General features: G+C 54.5%; 1 protein-coding gene across 1 annotated transcript; it reads right to left on the bottom strand.

Annotated features, from left to right (window-relative positions):
- Positions 1 to 1916: 1916 nt before the first annotated feature.
- On the bottom strand, positions 1917 to 22083 carry LOC134429338 (putative PIP5K1A and PSMD4-like protein). Its single transcript, XM_063176472.1, has 25 exons — positions 22006 to 22083; positions 20220 to 20254; positions 20013 to 20087; positions 18937 to 19067; positions 18734 to 18851; positions 17990 to 18142; positions 16796 to 17095; positions 15881 to 16101; positions 15440 to 15523; positions 15228 to 15276; positions 14613 to 14697; positions 13958 to 14113; positions 12609 to 12753; positions 11881 to 11940; positions 11376 to 11439; positions 7912 to 7949; positions 6866 to 7006; positions 6120 to 6234; positions 5128 to 5214; positions 4479 to 4547; positions 3976 to 4191; positions 3505 to 3613; positions 2955 to 3086; positions 2770 to 2837; positions 1917 to 2282 (listed from the first exon to the last, which is right to left on the bottom strand). Exons 1-25 carry the CDS (start codon positions 22067 to 22069, stop codon positions 2088 to 2090), a joined length of 2910 nt encoding a protein of 969 aa, XP_063032542.1. The 5' UTR covers positions 22070 to 22083; the 3' UTR covers positions 1917 to 2087.
- Between the last annotated feature and the right edge of the window lie 471 nt (positions 22084 to 22554).

Here is a 22554-nt window from a genome sequence, read left to right as displayed (position 1 = left end):
CTGCTTGGCCCCCCCGCCCCGCCGGCCGCTCGCACCGCGCGTTCCCGCCCTCACCGCGCTTTCTCATTCGCTGCACGGCCCGTCACTCGTCAAAATCCACATTCTGATTGGTTGATTCCGCTGTCACTCAATGGTAAACGCGGCCGTCCGCACTCCCCATTGGCTAAGAGGGACCCGCCCCACGCCGGGCGTGTTGATTGGGAAGCGCGGGTGTCATTCAACTCGCAAAACCTCGCCCACCGCGATATCCTCGCTTCCTATTGGTTGCCAGCGCTGGCGCACCTCGCTGCCGATTGGTTAAAAGCGCTGTTTATCAATTAACCCCCCGCCTCATCTCGCTTTTTTCATTGGTCAAAGCGCGCTGTTTATCAAGAACGAGTTCCGGCCGCCATTGGCCTCGGGGACCGTCCATGGCGGCGGCCCCCGGCCGGGGGCTCCCATTGGGCACGGGATTCGTCCCTCAGCACCAGAACCCGCCCAGGCAGGGCCCGACATGGCCTCAACGTCTTCCTCCCATTCGCTGCCAGCGCTGTCACTCACGGAGGCGTCTGAGGGAAGGTCTCACCCATGTCCGCATGTTGCGCGATGCCATTGGTGGCTAGCACTGTCACTCAAGCCCGCCTCTGTTTCCTCGCTTCCCATTGGCTGGAGTGTCCAAAATCCCGCCAATCCAATTGTCGTCGCTCATTGGTCCGCAGAGCTGCCACTCGTATTTAACCCCGCCTTCCTTCCTATATTATTTGCCGCCAGAATGACAACATCCGCTCCTTCCGCTCCCTGATTGGTCTACCCTACTGCCAATCAGCAGCCCCGCCCCTCAGTCTCACGGTAAACAGCGCGCGGGGGATGCCGGGAGCCGCTGCGGGAATTCCCAAATCCCGAATTCCTGGGAATTCCCGGGAATTCCGCTCCCAGAAACCCCAGCACAGGGAATCCCTTTCAATCTCCCCAGAAATCCCTTTATTCATTCCGGAAATTCCCAAGAAATCCATTTAATTATTCCCACAATTCCCAATAACTTTCCATTCTCAAGAAACTCCTATAATCACTCCCACAATTCCCAAGACATCCCCTTAATCATTCCCAAGAACTCCCCGCCATTCCCAAGAAACCCCTTTAATTATTCCCACTGTTCCCAATAACTTACTACCATTTCTAAGAAACTCCTTTACTTATTCCCACAATCCCCACGAAATTCCTTTTATCATTCCCACAATTCCCAAAAAACCCCTGCCATTCCCAGCAAACTCCTTTAATCATTCCTGCCATTCCCAATAAATTATTTCCATCCCCAAAAATCCCTTTAATCATTCCCACAATTCCCAAGAAATTCCTACAATCATCCCCACCATGCCCAAGAAATTAACTTAACTATTACTGCCATTCCCAAGAAATCCCTTTAATTATTCCCTCAATCCCCAAGAACTCCCTGCCATTCCCAAGAAATGCCTTTAATTATTCCAATTCCCAAAAACTCCCCGCCATTCCCAAGAAACTCCTTTCATTATTCACGGAACTCTCAAAAAACTCCTTTAATTATTCCTGGAACTCCCAAAAAATTCCTTTTAATTATTCCTGGAATTTCCAAGAAAGTCCTTTAATTATTCCTGTAACTCCTAAAAAATTCCTTTTACTATTCCTGGAATTCCCAAAAAAACTCCTTTAATTATTCCTGAGATTCCCCAAAATTTCCTTTCATTATTCCTGGAACTCCCAAAAAAACCTCCTTTAATTATTCCTGAGATTCCCAAAAATTTCCTTTAATTATTCCCACAATTCCCAAGAAACTCCTTTAATTATTCCCGGAACTCCCAAAAAAACCTCCTTTAATTATTCCTGAGATTCCCAAAAAATTCCTTTAATTATTCCCACCATTGCCAACAACCCCTTTAATCACTGCCACCATCCCCAATAAATCACTTCCACTCCCTTTATTATTCGCGCAACACCCAACAACTCCCCCCCATTCCCAAGAAACTCCCTTCAATTATTCCCGTAACTCCCAAAGAACTCCTTTATTCCCACCATTCCCAAGAGATGCCTTTAATTCCATATTTATCTCCGCAATTCCCGGGGTTCCGCGTCTCTCACTTCTTCTCCTCGTCCTTCCTGTCGCCGCGGTGCGGCTCGCGCGGCTCGCGGCCCTGCTCGCGGTGCGCCTGCGAGGCCAGCGAGCCCATGGCGTTGCGGATGGCCTCGTTGTTGGGATCCACGCCGGGCAGGTTCTCCAGCACGCTCTGCAGGAACTCGGGGTCCTGCATCACGTCGTAGTCGTCCTCCTCCTGCGGGGAGCGCAGCGGGAATGGCGGGGAAAGGGTGGGATCGGGGGATTTGGCATCATCCCGGGGGATTTTGGGTCATCCTGGGGGATTTGGGATCATCCAGATCCACAGGAAAACCCAGGGAATTCAGGAATGTCCTGGAGGATTTGGGATCAGTCTGGGGGACCTGGGATCGTTCTGGGGGATTCAGGATCATCCTGATCCAGATGGGTCTAGAGGGACTGGGATTGTTACTGGAGTATGGAATGGGGGCCCTGGACACTCCCAGGGATGGGGAATCCAGGGAAGGATCCAGGATCTCATCCCTAAAATCCCAAAGAAAGCAGGACAGGGAGTCCTGGAATGGTTTGGGACGGAAGAACGCTGAGGGTGACCCCGTCCCTGTCCTGTGGGTGGGATGGGATTGATGGGATGGGGTTGACGGGATGGATTGGGATGGGACTGATGGAATGAGCTGGTAACGCTGGGAATTGCGGGCGCTCCCCACCTTGGCGGGCTCGGAGGTGTCCATGGCCGCCCCGCTGTCCACCTCGGCCGCCTCGGCCTGGGCAAACTCTGCAAAGCCAAACCAACCCCGAGCTGATCCTGGGCAGCCCCAGGCCCCAATCCCGGGGTTATCCCAGGTTTTTCCCAGGTTTTTCCCGGGGATTTCCCCCCGGTTCCCCCACGCACCGGCGCCCTGCAGGGACATCTGCATGGCGTAGGCGATCTGCTCCTCCTCGCTCATGGAGCTCAGGTCCGGCAGCCCCGCGCGGCCAAAGTCCGGCTGCCCGATGGTCATCTTGAGCAGGGCCTCGTCCGACTCTGCGCGCAGGCACGAATGCACGGGGTGTGCAGGAATGCACGGGGCGGCCAGGAACGCCCAGGAACCCAGGGGTGTCCCAGCAATGGGCGTCCCCACCCGCCCAGGGAAGGGTTAAAATCCCCAATGTCCACTCTGAGCCCATCCTGATTTTCAGTCCTCCTCACTCCCATCCCATCCCCTCATTCCTATCCCACAAACCCCATCCCATAAATCCCATTCCCATCCCACAAGTCCCATCTCATCCATCTCATTCCCAACCCCGTTCCCAAACCCATCAATCCTGTTCCCATCTCACAAATCCCATCCCATCAACGCCGTTCCCAACCCCATCCATCCTGTTCCCAATCGCGCTGCCAATCCTGCTCCCAATTCCGTTCCCATCCCATCCCATCACTCCCATCAATCCCAGCCCCTCACCATCTCCGCCGGTGGCTCCGATGCCGGCCTCCGCCGCCGAGGCCGCGGCCGCCCTGCGCGCCTCCTCCTCCTGCCGCTGCCGCTGCTCCTCCATGGACACGCGCAGGGCCTGCAAACACGCCCCAAAACAGCGACTGGCATCAGGGAAACGGGACAAAACACCCCAAAATGGATTGGGATACACCCCAAAACAGGGCTGGGGATCTGGGACAAAACACCCCAAAACACGGCTGGGCATACACCCCAAAAGAGGGCTTGGAATACACCCCAAAACATGGCTGGGGCTCTGAGAAACGGGACACCTGCAGCGCCCGCAGAACCCCAAAACCCCGGATTTGGGATCTGGGAAAAGCCAGGGACGGGGGGCAGGAGGGGGCTGGGAGCCCTGGGGCTCAGTGCTGCGGGGATTTGCGGTTTTATGGGATTTTGATGTTGGAAACACCCAATTCCCAGTAATTTTGGGGTCCCTACCAGAGCCAGCTCGGGGTCAGCGCTGGGATCCACGCCGAACTCGAAGTCGGAGGCGCCCAGCCCCAGCATGGCGCCGCCCTCGCCCGCCAGGATGGGGGAGCTGATGAGGGCGTCGGCCAGGCTGGGCCCCGGCGGCACCGTCACCAGGTGGGAGCCGCTGCCGTCCTTGCCGTTGAGCGCCGTGATGAACGCCGTCAGCTTCTCCGTGTTGGCCTCCTGCGACGGGAGTGGGGTGGTGAGGGCTGGGAATGGGGGATTGGGAATAGGATTGGGGCTGGGGAGGGATCTGGGGTTTGTTGGGGTTGTGGTGCCAGGAGAGGGCTCTGGGAATGGCAAATGCGACTGTCAGCAGGTTCCCAGCAGGAACCGGGGCTGGGGAGGGTTTGGGATCCAGGGAAAACGCTCAAGGCCTGCCCTCATTCCCAGGATTTCCCAGCCCCAACATGGAGCTGCAAGAGGCCCCGGAATTCTCTCTGGAATGTGGCAATTCCCAGGACTCTCACCTCCTCCCCGAAGTTGATGATGTCCACGTTGACCTTCTCCTTCTTCAGACGCTTGGCCAGCTTCACCAGCTGGGTGGGAGAGGCAGCAATTCCCTGGGATCAGCAGGATCTGGGACCTGGCCCAGCGCCCGGACCCCGCTGACATTCCAGACTTGGGCCTGAATCGGCTGCCCAGGGATCCACCCTGAGGATCAGCTCAGGGATCCACCACAGGGATCCACCACAGGGATCCACACTTGTGACTCCCCCAATCCTGGGCCAATCCTGGGCTAAGCCGTGGATTTCATGGGAGCCGATCCCGTTGTTATCCCGTGTTCCCAGACCCAATCCCGCAGTGATCCCATGATTATTCCCATTGTTATCCCATTATCTCAGCCCCGATCCCATTGTTGTCCCACAGTGATCCCAGCCCTAATCCCACTGTTAACCTGTTGTTATCCTGTTACCCCAGACCTGATCCTGCAGTGATCCCGTTGTTACCCCATTGTTATCCCACAGAGATCCCACAGTGATCCTGCAGTGATCCCCTGATTATTCCCGTTGTTATCCCGTGATCCCAGCCCTGATCCTGCAGTGATCCCCTGATTATTCCCGTTGTTATCCCGTGATCCCAGCCCCGATCCCGGTGTCGTTCCCCCCCGGCACTCACGTCCTTGTCGCTGTCGTGCACGGGGCTGCCCACGAAGGCGATGATTCTCATCTTGTGGTTCTTGCCCTGCCGGTGCTTCAGTGCCAGCTGCACCAGAGGCAAACCGCGGGTCTGGGGCTGCTCCCGGGAAACCGGGGATCCCCCAACCCACTCCCGGGAAAATGGGGATCCCCCAACCCAGATCCCGGGATTTGGGCGGGGTTTCTGTGAAATCCCCATGGATTTATGGTGGGGTTCCACCGATTTCTGTGAAATTCCCATGGTACTTGGTGAAATTCCCATGGATTTATGGTAGATTTCCATGGATTTCTGTAAAATTTCCATGGATTCATGGTGGATTTCTGTGGAATTCCCATGGATTTACATCCGTGGTTTCCCACGGATTTCTCTGAAATTCCCATGGATTTATGGTCAATTTCTGTAAAATTTCAGTGGATTTATGGTGAATTTCTGTGGAATTTCCATGGATTTATCATGGATTTCTGTGATATTCCCATTCATTTATGATGGATTTCTGTGGAATTCCCATGGATTTCTGGTGGATTTCTGTGAAATTCCCATGGATTTCTGGTGGATTTCCCATGGATTTCTGGTGGATTTTTGTGGAATTCCCATGGATTTCTGGTGGATTTCTGTGGAATTCCCATGGATTTCTGGTGGATTTCTGTGAAATTCCCATGGATTTCTGGTGGAATTCTGTGGAATTCCCGTGGATTTCTGGTGGAATTCTGTAGAATTCCCGTGGATTTCTGTGGAATTCCCATGGATTTATGGTGGATTTCTGGCGGATTTCTGTGGAATTCCCATGGATTTCTGGTGGATTTCTGTGAAATTTCCATGGATTTCTGGTGGAATTCCGTGGAATTCCCATGGATTTACGCTTCACAGCCTCCCCCACCATTTCCACCACAAGGAAATCCCGAATTTCCCCCACCCAGGAATTCCCGGGAGCGTCCGGGATTCCCAGGAATTCCCGGGACAGGGACACTCACGTGTGCCACGCGGATGCCGGTGCCGAAGGTGATCTTGCCCTTGGGCTGCACCGTGTGCAGCTTGGACAGGATGCGCCCGGTGTCCGGGGTCAGCGTGGTCAGCACCTCGCAGTTACTGCGGGGAGACGGCAACGGGGCGACACGGGAGGGAATTTACACCCCGGGAGGCAGGAAATTCCCCCTGGATTCAGGAAATTCCCCCTGGATTCACCCCTGGGATTCAGGAATTTCCCCCGGGATTCAGGCCGGGCGCGGCTCCAGGGCTGGCAGCGCCTCACAGCTACAGGAGCAACTCCTGGGGATTCTTTGGGAATCTGGATGGCAATTCTCCAAATTCCCAGATTCCCCCGGCTTCCAGCGATCCCCAGATCCATCCCATTCCAAGAATTCCTGAAGTTCCCACCTCCAAAATCCTCAGATCCCTCCCATCCCAAGCACTCGTTCCCAGTTATTCCAAACAGTTCTCCAACGATTCCCGGCCCCTTCTCCATGAATTTCCAGCTGAGGGATCCCCGAATCCCTCTCAGTACCCCTCCCATCCCAAGTGGGAACAGCCATTCCAAGAATTCCTGAAGCTCCCGCCTGAAATGACCCCAAAATCCCCAGATTCCTCGCATTCCAAATGGGAATCAGTCACGCCAAGAACTCCTGAAGTTCCCACCCCAGTCCCTCCCATTCCAGGCTCATTCCTGGTCCCTCCCAGCCGTTCCCAGCCCCTCTCCCGCGGATCCCCTGGAGCCCCTCACTTGGCCAGGGTGATGAGTCCCACGTTGTTCTCGGGGTTGCTGCGCGTCTTGGAGTGGCACACGATGTTGACGGCGTCCTGCTGCGCCTGCAGCCGCGTCGGCAGGAAGTCCCCGTTCCGCATGTACTCGCTGTTGTCCACGCTGCAATTCCCAAAAAACACCAGGGAATGTTACAAGGGGATCCCGGGAAATTCCCTCTGCTGGGGCGGCTGGGGTTTTGGGGGGAAAATGGGGTTTAGCTGCTTAAAATCTGATTTTTTTTAGGGAAAATCAAGGTTTATTCCGCATGTACTCGCTGTTGTCCACGCTGCAATTCCCAAAAAATACCAGGGAATGTTACAAGGGGATCCCGGGAAATTCCCTGTGTTGGGTGGTTGGGGTTTAGCTCCCTAAAATCCACTTTATTTCAGGGAAAAATGAGGTTCGTTCCAGTCTAAAATGAGATTTTTATGGGAATGCGGATGTTCATCACAAACATCTGATTTTTTTTGGGATAGCCGAGGTTCATTCCCCAAAATCTCCTTTTCTACTATTTTTTTGGAATGGCTGATGTTGCTCCCCCCAAATCTGGGACTTTTGGGGAATTGCTGACATTTATTCCCCCAAAATCCAGGGTTTTTTTGGGGACAGGTGAGGCTCATCCCACAAAATCTCTGCCTCAGACCCTTCCTGTCCCTGCCTGTCCCCTTCTGTCCCCCCTGTCCATGTCTGTCCCCTCAGCCCCCCCATCCCCTCAGGTCCTGTCTCCTAATGTCCCCCCTGTCCCCTCAGCCCCGTCTCCCTTTCACCCCCTGTTCCTCCTGCCCTTGTCTGTCTCTCCTGTCCCTCTCTGTCCCTGTCTGTCCCCTCATGTCCCCCCTGTCCTCTCCTGTCCCCTCAGCCCCGTCTCCCCTCAGGCCCGGCCCGCTCGGCGCCCCCGCCATGACTCAGGGAAAGCGCCCGGGCGGGCCGGGGGCTGCCCGGAGGTTGCCCAGGGGTTCCCGCGGGTTTGCCCGAGGGTTCCCTGGGGGTTCCCGGGGGTGTCCCGGCGCTCTCGGGGCTCTCACCACACCATGGTGCTCTCCAGAACCATCTTGGCTCCTTCCTCCCCTCAGCGCCGGCCCGCTCCCCACAAGAGCCCAACAACGCGCGCGCTGATTGGTCCAGACCCCGCCGCAAATCAGCGTGCCCCGTCTAGGCGTGTCGCATCGCGGGGCATGCTGGGAGTTGTAGTTCTGGGCGGGGCGCCATGATTGCCAGGGGACATCTCTGTCCCCAAAGGTCCCGGACTGTCCCCAAAGGTCCCGGACTGTCCCCAAAGGTCCCCTCCCACCGCCACACCCCGCGAGATCTGCGAGGGGCTCCGAGAACAGCTTCGGGATGTCTCCTGTCCCCCTGTGCCACCCCAGGGCTGTCCCCGTGTCCTGTGTCCCCCCCAAGATGTCCCCTTGAGCCCAGGGGTGTCCCCAATGTCCCCCCAGCCAAGGCCACCCCAGGAGTGCCCCTAAATGTCCCCTCAGTGTCCCCAGGGGTCTCCCAGGCCCCCCCAGATGTCCCCAAATGTCCCCTCTGGTGTTCCCTCAATGTCCCCCAATGTCCCCAGTGTCCCCCCGATGTCTCCAGGGCAGAGCTGGCCCCGTGTGGGGACAGACCCGAGGGTGACAAACAACTCCAGGCTGGACACGGCAGTTCCACCAACTCCATTCCCAAATCCAGGAAAATTCCATCCCCGAACCCGGGGGAAATTCCGGGGAAATTCCACGAAATCCAAATTCCCGAATCCGGGGGAATTCCGGGGGGAAAAAGCCCCAGAAAATTCCAGGGGAATCCCACGGATTCCGTCCCAAATCCAGGAGAATTTCCATGGATTCCATCCCAAATCCAGGAAAATTCCATTTCCCAAACCCAGGAAAAGTCCGTCCCAAATCCAGGAGAATTCCATTCCCAAATCCAGAATTTCCATGGATTCTGTCCCAAATCCAGGAAAATTCCTGTCCCGAATCCAGGAGAATTTCCACAGATTCCATCCCAAATCCAGGAAAATTCCATTTCCCAAACCCAGGAAAAGTCTGTCCCAAATCCAGGAGAATTTCCACGGATTCCGCCCCAAATCCAGGAAAACTCCACGAAATCCATTCCACAGTCCAGGAAAATTCCATTTCCCAAATCCAGGAAAATTCCATTTCCCAAATCCAGGAGAATTTCCATCAAATCTGTCCCAAATCCAGGAAAATTCCATGAAATCCATTCCACAATCCAGGAAAATTCCATTACCAAATCCAGGAAAATTCCACGGATTCTGTCCCAAATCCAGGAGAATTCCATGAAATCCGTTCCCCGATCCAGGAAAAGTCCGTTCCAAGTCCATGAAAATTCCATGAAAATCCCGCGGGTTCCCCTCTCGATCCAGGGCCGTTTCCATTCCAATTCAGGAGAATTCCAGGAATTCCGCCCCAAATTCCAGGAGGATTCCGTTCCCGCTCCCGGGAAGAGCCAAATCCTCTTTTCCTCCTGGAAAATTCCCCCCGCGATTCCCAAATTTCCCCCTTTGGGAACAGGAAAATTCCCCCAAAAAATAAAACCCCAACAAAAAAAAAAAAAAATCCCCCAAAAATTCCAACCCCAGCCTCTGGATGGGGAGAATTCCCAGGAAAAAGGGGAATCATCCCAAAAATATTTAAATATTCATAAATATTCTGTTGTGGGAAGGGGGAGGGGGGGAAATTGGGTAAAAAAATGGGAAAAATAGGGTAAAAATGGGGAAAAAAAAGGGAAAATTGGGAAAAATTGGGGGAAAAATTGGGGAAAATTAGGAAAAAATTGGGGGAAAAACTGGGGAAAATTAGGAAAAGAAATTGGGGAAATTTCCCCTCCTGATGCAATAAAAAATGGGAATAAAAGGGGGCCGGGAGGGATTTTGTCTAATATAGACAAACATTCCAAGGAAAAAGGGGAAATCCACGGAATTGTCCCCGAGTTCCCTGTGCTGGGCTAAGGCCGTTCCAAGGGAAATCCGGGATTCGGGGGCAGGAAAATTCAGCTTTTCCTTAAAAAACGTGGGAAAAGGGAGAGCCAGGGAGAAATTCCCTCCCTGCTCCACGATCCGGGGGTTTTTCGGCACAAAAAGCTCGAAATTCCAGGGTTTGTATAAAAAACGGGATTTTTCCAAGCGGGACTTTGGGATAAAAGGAGATTTTTCCATAAAAAAAAAATCAGGGATGGAGCAAAAATCAGCACCAGCCCCAGGGCTGCTCTGGGAATTTGGGAATTTTGGGGATTTTTGGGATTTTGGGATCCAGGTGGGAAATTCCTCACTCTGGATTTGTTTGGGGTTTTTGTTTTATCCCCCATCCCAAAATCTGCTCTGGGAATTTTGTGGGATTGTCAGAGGTGTTAAAAAATGGGATTTGGGGACTGGAAAAGTGGGATTTGAGCCGGGATTTTGGAGGGAAATCCTTAAAAAATCTGGGGGGAAATCCCGGGGTAGGCTCGGATTCACAAAGTCCCAAAAAATCCCGAAATTTCCCAAAAAAAATCCCCCCAAAAATCCCAAAAATCCCCCAAAAAATCCCAAAAACTCTTCCCAGACTGTGGGAAAAGCTTCCCAAAATTCCTGCTGGGAAAAGGGGAGCCTGGAGCTTTTCCATTATTCCTCCTCCTTTTTCCCTCTTTTCCAGGGGATTTCCCATGGAAAACCCAGAGCAAACCCCAATTCCTGAATAAAAATTAATAATTAATAATTCCTAATTAACAATCCCAAGAACTCCCCCGGGACTGAAAACCGGGATGGGATCCCATGGAAATTCCAAAAAAAAAAAAAAAAATCAGGATTAAAAATCCCAAAAAAACCCCCCCAAAAAAATCGGCGCGGCTCTGATTCCAGCCGGGAATTTTCCAGGAATTCTCTCCCCCTTTTTCCCATCCCAAAATCCAGGAATTCCTGGCAATTGCAGCTCCCTGCTCCCGGGGTTTCCATCCCCGGCGTTCCCGGGAGTTCCGGGGGGATCCCGACATTCCCAATTTTTTCCGGGACATTCCCGATTTTTTTCGGGGCATTCCCGAATTTTTTCCGGGGCGTTCCCGAATTTTTTCCGGGGCGTTCCCGAATTTTTCCGGGGCATTCCCGATTTTCCAGGAGCGCTGGGAAAAGCAGGAATTCCGGAATTCCGAGGCTTGGCTGGGGTTCCACCGGCGCCCGTTCACTGGGAAGAGAAAACAAACAGGGAATGAAGAAAAACTGGGAAAACTGGGAATATTCCCCAGGGAGTGTTTGGGGTTTGTCCCGAAAATTCCCAACCCTGGGAAAGGAGGGAAAATCTGGGAATGCTCTGGGTGGGATCTGGGATATTCCAGACCCTCTGGAATGGGGGATTTTCCTCCTTTTTGGGGCAATTCCAGGGATTCTGGGCTGCCCAGAGCCCCGGGAACGAGGGCAGAGCCGCTCCCGCTGCATTCCCGGGATATTCCAGGATCCAACCCCGCCCCAATCCCAGGGAATTCCCGGTTTTTTTTTCCCATGGAAATCACTCACAAAGCTGATCTCGGTCTCCGGCAGCTCCTCCAGCTCCAGGGGCAGGGAGGGCCCGGGGGATCCGCTGGAAAAAGGGGAAAAATGGGAATTTTGGGGAATTTTTGGGGGAAATCCAAGGAATCCCAGCCCTCAATCCCCACCCCCTGCTGCTGCTCCCATGGAATTCCCAGGAAATCCTGGGAAAACCACCGGAAAGGCATCGGAAAAATCCAGGTTTCTCCGTGGAGAATGTGAAAATTCCACCCAGGAATTCCATGGAATTTGTGGATGGAGAGAACATTAACATTCCCCGGGAATCCCACAGGAATTCCAGCCCTGGGAGCAGGAGAAGCGGGAACACCCCGGATTTGGGAATTTCCCAAAAACCCTGGAAGTTTGGGAAAGCAGCGAGCTCCAAACCCCAAAATCCCGAATTTGGGAAAGCAGCGAGCTCCAGACCCCGGGAATTCCCGGGGAAAATCCCATAAAATCCCAAAAAATCCCCAAAAATCCCGTCTGTGCTCACCTGGGCAGGGAGGCTGCGGGAGCTGCAGCGGGGCCCGGGTGCACCTCAACCCCCACGGACCTGCGGGGATGCGGGATCAGCCGTGAGAATTCCAGAATTCCCCATTTTCCATGGAGCATTCCAGGGAAACGGCCCCAAAAACCCGGGAATGGTCCCAAACCCCCCTTCCCAATCCCAAACCCCCCAGGAATGATCCCAAACCCCTTTCCCCAATTCCAAACCCCCCTTCCCAATCCCAAACCCCTCAGGAATGATCCCACATCACTCAGGAATGATCCCAAATCCCTTTTCCTTGATCCCAAACCCCTTTTCCTGATCCCAAACTCCATTCCCCAATCCCAATCGCCTTTTTCCAATCCCAGACCCCTCAGAAACAATCCCAAACCCCTGTTCCCGATCCCAAACCCCTCAGGAATGATCCCAAATCTCTCGAGAATGATCCCAAACCCCCTTTCCCCAATCCCAAACCCCCTTTTCCTGATCCCAAACCCCCTTTTCCAATCCTAAACCCCTCTCTTCCCAACCCCAACACCCCATTCCCAATCCCAAACCCCCTGTTTCCAATCCCAAACCCCATTCCCCAATCCCAAACCCCTTGGCAATGATCCCAAACCCCATTCCCCAATCCCAAACCCCTTGGCAATGATCCCAAACCCCATTCCCCAATCCCAAACCCCCTGTTTCCAATCCCAAACCCCTTTTTCCAATCCCAAATCCCTTTTTCCCACCTGCTGGGGGGGGAGGTGGCTCCGGCGCTGCCCAGGGAGGGGCTGGACAGGGACGGCGACGGGGACAGGGACAGGGACAGGGACGGAGCCAGCGCGGCCCCGGCGGCGTCCGGCACCGAGCGCGGGAGCAGGTCCGGGCGGGAGCCTGCAACGGGAACGGAAACTGGGAATGGGAAACTGGGAATGGAAACTGGGAATGGGGAACTGGGAATGGGGAACTGGGACAGGGACGGAGCCAGCGCGGCCCTGCCCAGCCCCGGCACCGAGCGCGGGAGCAGGTCCGGGCGGGAGCCTGCAACGGGAATGGGAACTGGGAATGGGACTGGGAATGGGAAACTGGGAATGGGGACAGAAACTGGGAATGGGGAACTGGGAAACTGGGAATGGAAACTGGGAATGGGGACAGAAACTGGGAATGGGGAACTGAGAATGGGAACTGGGACAGGGACGGAGCCAGCGCGGCCCCGGCGGCATCCGGCACCGAGCGTGGGAGCAGGTCCGGGCGGGAGCCTGCAACGGGAACGGAAACTGGGAATGGGGGCAGGAAACTGGGAATGGGAAACTGGGAATGGAAACTGGGAATGGGAAACTGGGAAACTGGGAATGGGGAACTGGGAATGGGAACTGGGAATGGGAAACTGGGAATGGGAAACTGGGAAAGGAGACTGGGAATGGGAAACTGGGAATGGGGAACTGGGAATGGGGAACTGGGAATGGGGAACTGGGAATGGGGAACTGGGAATGGGAACTGGGAATGGGGAACTGGGAATGGAAACTGGGAATGGGGAACTGGGAATGGGGACAGGAAACTGGGAATGGGGACAGAAACTGGGAATGGGAAACTGGGAATAGGAAACTGGGAATGGGGACAGGAAACTGGGAATGGGGGCAGGAAACTGGAACTGGAACGCGGTCAGGAATGGGATTGGGAAACTGGGAATGGGATTGGGAGCCTGCAATGGGAACGAGAACAGAAATGGGACTGGGAAACTGCAACGGGAATGGGAACGGGTCAGGAATGGGACTGGCGACAGCAAACCGGGAATGGGGAGCTGGGAATGGGATCAGGAGCCTGCAAAAGGAACAGGAATGGGGTCAGGAATGGGATTGGGAAACTGGGAATGGGATTGGGAACCCCCAATGTGATTGGGAATGGGGTCAGGAACCTGGGAATGGGGTAGGGATTTTTGGGATAGAAATGGGGATTCTGTGGGATGAAAACGGGGGTTTTTTCGGATACAAACAGGGAGTTTTGGGATACAAACAGGGATTTTCAGGATTCAAACGTGGATTTTTGGGACACAAATGGAGATTTTTGGGGATACAAACGGGGATTTTTGAGCTCCCACCTTGCTCGGGGTCCCCGTCGGGGCCCGGGGGGGCCCTGGCGTCGCCCCCGGCCGGGTTCGGGTTCGGGGCCGGGTTCGGGGCCGGGGTCCCCCCCTGGCAGCTCCTCCTGGGCACGGCGGCGCCGCCGCGGCTCTTCTTGGACGGGGACGGCTTCACTGGGAAACGGGGGAGAGGATTCCGTGAGAAACCGGGAATATCCCGGGATTCCGGGGTCTGGGGGAGGGAGGAGGGGAGGAGGAGGAAAAGGGAAAATCATTGAGAAAAGCAATTTCCAAATAAAACGGATTCCAGGCAGGATTGTAGGGAAAGAAAAGAAGAAGGAAAAGGTTGGAAAAGGGGGGAAAAAAATCCCTAAAAAAACCCCCAAAAAACCACTTTTCCAAATTTTCCAGAGAATTTTTATGTCAAGGAAAGGAAAAACAAGGTGGAAAAATAGGAAAAAAGCAGGAAAACCCAGAAAAGGGGGAAAAAACACTAAAAAATGATTTTTCCAGCTTTTTTAGGGGACAGAGAAGGAGAAAAGCGGAAAAAACAGGAAAAAGCTGGAAAAGGCTGGAAAAAAGGGGGAAAAAAGGGGGAAAAGGGGAAAAACAGGGCATGGGGCGGAGATGTGGGAATTGCAGAGGGAAAAGCAGGGATTTTGTTGGCACTCACGTGGGATCCTGTGGAACACCGTGTGGCACATGAAGCGTTGGAAGCGCTCGGCGTAGAAGCTGGGCCGGTGCACGGACACCGTGTCCTGGAGCCCGGGAGAAACGGGAATGAGCCCCGGAGCCCCGGAATTCCGGGCCGGAGGGGGAGCCCCGGGGGGCTCGGGGGGGAGTTACAGGGATTTGGGAAAAAATCCCAGGGATTCGGGTGGAAATCCCAGGGTTTTGGGAATAAATCCCAGGGATTCAGGTGGGAAATTCCAGGATTTTGGGAATAAATCCCACGGATTCAGGTGGAAATCTCAGGAATTCAGGGGGGGAAATTTCAGGAATTCAAGGGGGTGGAAAATCTCAAATTTTTGGGAGTTCCCATAAAAGCTGGGGGTTTTCCACTGAAATTGGGAGTTTTCCTTCAAGATTGGGGGTTTTCCATAAGAAAGGGTCATTTTTCCTTAAAAAGGACGTTTTCCTTTCAAAAAGTTGTTTTTCCATTAAAAAATCCCTATTTTTTTCCATAAAAATTCCCCTTTTTCCATAAAAATTCCAGTTTTTCCATAAAAATTCCCGTTTTTCCATAAAAATTCCCATTTTTCCACAGAAACTCCCATTTCCCACTCACCCCATCGTGCACCAGGGCCTTCCAGGAGTGCTCGAGCTTCTTCACGAACCTGCAGGGAGGGAATGGAGCAGAAATTCCCACGGAATTCCCAAAATTCCCAGGAATTCCCGGGGTTTGAAGCCCACGGTGGAAACTCCCGGTCTCGGGGGGATCCCAAGGGTCAGGAAACGCGGGTTAATTAACGGGTAATTAATTAACAATGACTGACTGACCTGTAGGACTGCAGGACGTCGATGATGCCGATGTAGAGCAGCAGCCGCTCCCCCCGGGAATTCCGGGCGGGAATTCCGCCCATCCTGGGAAAAGGGGAATGGGAATGAGGAATGGGGAAAGGGGAATGGGGAAAGGGGAAATCAGGGAATGGGGAAAGGGGAATGAGGAATGAGGTCAGGAATGGGGAATGGGGTCAGGAATGGGGTCGGGGAATGGGGAATGGATTGGGGAATGGGGAATGGATCCCAGTGACTCCCAATCAATCAATAACCAATCAATCTCACTGATCGTCGGTCTCGATGGTGCCTCCCCGCCGCGCCTCGCCCTGGATGGACTCCATGGCCGTGGAGTACAGCGCTCTCTGCGCCGCGGGGGTCCCGGTCCCCGTTAACCCCAATCAATAACCCATCAATAACCAATCAATAACCAATCAATCTCACTGATCATCGGTCTCGATGGTGCCGCCCCGCCGCGCCTCGCCCTGGATGGACTCCATGGCCGTCGAGTAGAGCGCTCTCTGCGCCGCCGGCCGCCCGCGGGGGTCCCGGTCGCCGTCGCCGTCCCGGGGGGCTCCGGCGGCCGCGCGCTCGCGCTGCGCCTGGTCCAGGCTGTGGATGGCCACCAGCAGGCTGTAATCCATGATCTTGAAACTCTGCAGCACCTGGAAACGAGAATTTGGGAACTTGGGGACGGAACGGGGGTTCCCAACTGGGAATGGTGTTGGATCGCGGGTCGGGATCTTCCGGAAAAATGTTCCATTAGACACCCACAGAAACAGGGAAAAGGGTGGGACAAGCACAAGTTTTCCATGAAAAAAACCCAGAAACGTGCGAAAGGGTGGAACGCCCCCAATTTTCCCCAAAAAACAGGAAAAAGCACAGAACACCCCCAGTTTCCCCCAAAAACCACAAAATAGCACAGAACACCCTGAATTTTCCCTTAAAAATCAGGAAAAAGCACAGAACACCCCCAATTTCCCCAAAAAACGGGAAAAAAAGCAGAACATCCCTGATTTCCCAAAAAAAACTAGGAAAAAAGGCAGAATACCCTGGATTAAAAAAAATCAGGATAAAAGGCAGACCACCTCTGATTAAAAAAAAAAAAAAAACACAGGAAAAAAGACAGAGCACCCCCAATTTAAAAAAGGAAAACAGGAAAAAATTCAGAACACCCCCGATTTCCCAAAAAAAAACCAGGAAAAAATACAGGACAACCCTAGTCCCCAAAAAGAAAAAAAACAGGAAAAAATGCAGAACGCCTCTGATTTCCAAAAAAAAAAAAAAAAAAAACAGGAAAAAATGCAGAACACCCCCACAAAAAAACCCCATCCCACCCGGATCCCCCCCGTGCCTGACCAGGCAGTCCCTCTGCAGCGTCTTGCAGAGCGCGTTGTACATGTCGGCGTCCAGGAAGAGCCCGTCAGGCAGGTCCTGCATGAAGTCCAGGTCCTTGAAGGTGGGGAAGGCCTTGTCGCGCTCCTTGGGCGAGGCGCGGCGCTTGTAGGTGGAGCCCTTGAGGTCGTACTTGAGGTGCATGCGCACCGAGCGCGGCAGCAGGTTGTTCATCACCACGATGCGGATGTTCTTGCCGCCCGCCTGCACGCAGTACAGCCCGTAGAACTTGGGCAGCAGCGTGCGCGGGTTCTGGTTCAGGTTCTGCAGGGGAACGGCGAGAGGAACGGGCGGTGAGCTGCAGGGGCACAGAGTCTGGGGTTTTGGGGGGTGTTATGGGTGGTTTTTGGCAGTACAGCCCGTAGGGCTTGGGCAGAGACGTGCACGGGTTCTGGTTCAGGCTCTGCACAGGAGGGAAATGGAGAGTGAGCTGCAGAGGCATGGGGGTTTGGAGGGTTTTAGAGTGGTTTTGGGGGGTTTTTTGGGGGGTGTTATGGGGGTTTTGGGGGTTTTTTGGGGGGTTTTGGTGGGTTATGGGGGTTCTTTTGGCAGTACAGCCGGTAGAACTCGGGCAGCAGCGTGCGCGGGTTCAAGTTCAGGTTCTGCACAGGAGAGACGTGGGGAGGGTGCTGCAGAGGCACGGGGGTTTGGGGGGTTTTGGAGTGGTTTTGGGGGGTTTGGGGGGTTTTAGAGTGGTTTTGGGTATTTTTTTGGGGGGTGTTATGGGGGTTTTGGGGGTTTTTTGGTGGGTTTTGGGGGTTTTTTTGGCAGTACAGCCAGTAGAACTCAGGCAGCAGCGTGCGCGGGTTCAGGTTCTGCACAGGAGGGAAATGGAGAGTGAGCTGCAGAGGCACGGGGGTTTGGGGTTTTGGGGGGTTATGGGGGGGCTATGGAGTGGTTTTGGGGGCTGTTACGGGGGTTTTGGGGTTGGGGATGTGTCAAAATCGCAGGTAAAACGTGAGAAGAGCATCCAAATCCCTCAGGTTTGGAGGGCTTTGCAGGAATTGTTGGGGTTTTCCATGGATTTTGGGCATTCAGGGTTTGGAAGGGGCTCAAGCCCAGGGGATGCGAGCCCAGCCCCGCTGCCTCCAGTGATCCTGCTGGGATTTCCCAGGGCTGGAATTCCCAGGGAACTCCCGGAATTCCCAGCCCTCTCACCATGTAGTATCCGGGCAGGAGCTTCTGCAGGAACTCGGCCTCCTTGTGCTGCACGGTTTTGATGATGAACTCGTCGTCGCTGCTGACGTAGAACAGCGAGCCGCTGGCGCCCGAGTTGGAGAGCTCGATCAGGGGCTCGCTGCACAGGGAGTACTGTGGGGACACAGTGGGATTGGCATTGGGGATTAGGAATTTACTGGGGACAGCAGGGGAATGGGGTTGGGGATTTGGGATTGGGGCTTTTCTGGGAACAGCAGGGGATTGGAGTTTTCCCGCTCAAAACAAGCAGGGGAAATGGTTTGGAGAGGGGAAGGGCAGCCAGGAGCGGCTGGGTGGCAGCACGAGGGGAAATGTGGAAAGGAGAAAGGGAAAAGGTGTCCCAAAATGTGGGAGAGGAAGGAAGAAAAATGGGAAAAAAGCGAGAGAAAGAGGAGAAAGAAAAGGGGGAGAGAGAACAGGAAGAGGAAGAGGAAGAGGAAGAGGAAGAGGAAGAGGAAGAGGAAGAGGAAGAGGAAGAGGAAGAGGAAGAGGAGAGAAGGAAAAGGGAAAAGGAAGACAAAAGGGAAAAAGGAAAAAAGGAAAAGTGAAAAAGGAAAACGGAAAAAGGAATTCCAGGGAAGTCCAGGGAAAGAAAAAGAGAAAAGGGAATGCGAAAAGGGACCAGGGAAACCCAGGGAAAGGGAAAGGAATTCCAGGGAAGGAAAAGGGGAAGGAAAAGGGAGAGGGATCCCGCTGGCAGCTGACCAGGTAGTCGTCGGGGCGGATGCCGAAGAGCTCCCGGAAGTAGCGGAAGGCCACGGGCGCGTAGGTCTTGAAGCGGAAATCGTTGTAGTGGTGGGCGGGCGTCAGGTTGCTGCCCTCGCTGCGGGGGGGACACGGAACGTTCCGGAATGGGGCTGGGGGTCCCACGGGGAACAGGGGGTCCCCGAACCCCTCTGGGTGCTGACCTGGGGAAGAAGATGCTCTCCACGACGTAGAAGTCCTGCATGAGCACGTCGCGCTCGGGCTTGGTGCTCAGGCTGCCCACGGTGTGCGTGATGCCCAGCTGGATGGCGCCCTTCAGCGCCGACGACGTCGTCTGGGGAAACGGGGGGAAAGGGGGAAAACGGGGTTACAGTGGGGATGGGAACGGGAATGGGAATTACAGCTGGGAACGGGGGTTACAGCGGGAATGGGAACGGGAACGGGGGGAATGACGGAAATGGGGGTTACAGAGAGGATGGGAACGGGAACAGGAATGGGAATTACAGAGGTAACGGCAACAGGAATTACAGCAGGAACGAGAACGGGAGTTACAGCGCGAATGGGAATTACAGCGGGAAAAGGGGATTGCACCTGGGAACGGGTGGGAATGGGAATTACAGCAGGAATGGGAATGGGGAACAGGAGAAATGGGGGTTACAGTGAGAATGGGAATTACACAGGGAATGGGGCGCATACAGTGGGAATTACAGATGGGAATGGGAATTACAGTGACAACAAAAATGGGAATTACAGCTGGGAATGGGAACAGGAATTACAGCCGAGAACAGGGAAACAGGAAAGAGGGAATGGGGCAAGGAATGGGAAAACAGCGGGGATTACAGCAGGCATAGGGGAATATGGGAATTACAGTGGGAATGGAAATGGGAATGGAGCTGGGAATTACAGTGGGAATGGCAACGGAGATGGGAATTACAGTGAGAATGGGGCTGGGAATGGCAGGAGCACAGAGGGAATGGGAGGGATTTGGTGGGAAAGGCAATGGGAGCTCAGTGGGAACAGAAATTCATTAGGAATGGGAGAGATTCAATGGGAACGGATGGAATTCAACAGAAACAGGAATTGCAAGAATTCAACGGGAATGAGAGAAATTCAACGGGAATAGGAATTCAGCAGGAACAGGGATTGCACGACAATTAAAATGGGGGGAAAATAAACCCAAAAATTCCCTTTTTCCTTCGTTTCCGTGGAACCTCCTCCCATTCCCACAGCGATCCTGGGCAAAACTCCTCGGGAAAAGGGAAAAAAAGTGAAAATTTACCTTTTTGTAGGTGGTTTCCCCCGTGGAATCCACTCCTCTGTGGCCTTTCCGGATGGTCTGGGATCCTCCTGGCATCTTGGGAAAAAACGGGAGGAGAGAGAAAAAATTGGAAAATTCATTTTTTACAGCGTTTTTCCCACCCAAAACCACCTGAGAAACTCTGGCAGGAAAATCTGAAATTTGTGATTTTTCCAGCCTGGAACTCACCTCAGGAGTCAGGGACTTTTTGAAGGTGTTGGATCCTGCCAAAAGAAAGGAAAATCCACACTCAGAAAGAATCAATCCCACAAAAGCACTGGAAAACCCCAGAAAACCCCCAGAAAAACAGGAAAACTCCCTCAAAAACAGGGAAAAGTCCAACAAAACACAAAACCTGAATTATCCCACCCACACACGCTGCTCTCCTGGGGTTTCTGGAGCCAAATTCCCAAAAAGCCCCACGGATAAAGAGTCAGAAAATCAGGGATCAGGCCTTAAACTCTTCCAGGGAAAACTGAGGAGCCAGGAGCTCCTTCTCAGCTGGAATTTTTATGGATATGAACCCAAAATTTAAGGTGGGAAAGTCAATTTGGAGCTGAAAAAAGTGGGATAAAGGGCTGGGTTTTCCCAGCAATCCTGCCAGCCTCAGGAAAAAACGGGAAAATGAAAAGCCCCGGCGTTAAAAGCCCCGAAATCGGCGGTTTTATCCCCAAAAAAGCCTCCGAGGCGGCAATTCCCGATTTTCCAGCCCTTTCCCCGGCTCCCGTCCCCGCTGGTCCAAACAAATCCCGGGGCTTTGCTGCTCTGGGATTTTTCTTAGATTTTGGGAGGCTTTGCTGCCCGATCCCCGGGCTCACTTTGTGATTATTTTGTGATTTTTCTGGGATTTTTCTGTGGTTTTTTTGGGATTTTTCTGTGATTTTGGGATCCCCGCGAGCCGATCCCGGGCTCATTTTGTCGGGTTTTTTTTTGGTTTTTCTGTGATTTTGGGATCCCCGCGAGCCGATCCCACCCCCGTGAGTCACCGCACGGGAACGGGAATCGGATTTCCCTGGCACCGACACGCTGCTCCCTCCCCGCCCCGTTCCCCACCTTTTTTATTTTTTTATTTTTGGGAGTTTTGGGGCCTCTCGGGTCCCCCCCACCGAGCGTTCCCAGGTGTTTTGTAGAAAAAGGAAAACTCGGAATTCGGTTTTTCCAGGGAAAAGTTGGGGCTGGGCTCCCCCCATGGCACCTCAGACACCCCCGGGAAGCTCCAAATGCCCCAAAACTCCCCCAGAAATCCCCAAAAGAGTCCCACGCCTCTCCAAAATAACCCCATAAAGACCCCAAAAACCCCCACTCAGCCCCAGAGTTTTACACCCCCAAAAATCCCTGAAGACCCCCAAAATCCCCATCATCCCTAAACTTCTATACCCCAAAAAAACCCCCCAAACCCTCTGAGTCTCCCAGTCCTAAACTCATCCAAAACACCCAAAGATCCCCCCAAAAAACCCCTCAGAGCCCCCTCATGCCCCCAGACCCCTCAAAACCCCCAATACCCCCTCATAATCCCCCAAATCCCCCTCACAGCCCCAAAATTCCCCTCATAACCCCCCAGATCCCCCTCCTAACCCCCATAATCTCTCTCATAACCCCCTAAATCCCCCTAATAACCCCCAAATAAGCCCCTAAATCTCCCCAAGATCGCCCCATTCCCCTCACGCCCCAGAGCCTCCTCACCCTCACGCTGCCCCCTCAGCCCCTCACGCCCCCAGACCCATCATAACCCCTATAATCCTCCTCACAAACCCCGAATCCCCCTCATAACCCCCAAGATCCCCCTCATAACCCCCAAATCCCCCTCATAACCCCTACAATCCCCCTCATAACCCCCCAAATCCCCCCCAGACCGCCCCATTCCGCTCACGCCCCCATTCCCCCCTCAGCCCCTCACGCCCTCAGCCCCACCCCGGCCCTTCCCTCGCCCCCGGCCGCCCCAGCCGCGCCCCCCGGGCCCGTTCCCGGCCGGTACCGCCGAGGCCGCCGCTGCTGCCGCTGCTGCCGCCGGACTCGGGCCCCGCCGCCGCCGCCGCCATCTTGGAGCGCGCGCTGCGCCCCCCCACCCTCAGCCCGCCCCCGCCCGCCACGCCCGGCCACGCCCCCGCCCACACGGTCACGCCCCTTTCGGGACAAACCACGCCCACTCCGCGTATTGACACTGCTTATGTGGGCACAGACACGCCCACCTGCGGTTCAGCCCCGCCTATCGTATGCACGACTCCACCCCCTCGCGGCTAAGCCACGCCTCTTCACATTCCACTCCGCCCCGTCCATGCCGAGCGTCACCAATCGCGCGTGGCCACGCCCCATTCTGTGCCAGACCACGCCCTTTCCGCGCTCAGCCCCGCCCCTCCCGGCGCGCCCCACGCGGCCGTGGGCGATGGGGGCAGAGGGGGCCACGCGGGCGGGCCAGCACGGCGCATGCGCGGCCCCGACAGCGGCTCCGCCTTCCCCCGCTCGTATTCGGCCCAGCGGCGTCACGTGACGGGCGGAGGGTGGGGCGGAGTGACGTCACACTGAG

The sequence above is a fragment of the Melospiza melodia genome, chromosome 25 (assembly GCF_035770615.1).
Source record: "Melospiza melodia melodia isolate bMelMel2 chromosome 25, bMelMel2.pri, whole genome shotgun sequence".
Classification (NCBI taxonomy): domain Eukaryota; kingdom Metazoa; phylum Chordata; class Aves; order Passeriformes; family Passerellidae; genus Melospiza; species Melospiza melodia.
This window is presented reverse-complemented; position numbering and strand designations above follow the sequence as displayed.

Coding starts and splice junctions, on each gene's coding strand:
- LOC134429338 (XM_063176472.1), bottom strand. CDS start 22,069: ATGGCGGCGGCGGCGGCGGGGCCCGAGTCCGGCGGCAGCAGCGGCAGC. Junction 15,277..15,439: donor GACGTCCTGCAGTCCTACAG/GTCAGTCAGTCA, acceptor CCCTCCCTGCAG/GTTCGTGAAGAAGCTCGAGC. Junction 3,614..3,975: donor CTGACCCCGAGCTGGCTCTG/GTAGGGACCCCA, acceptor GCGTGTTTGCAG/GCCCTGCGCGTGTCCATGGA.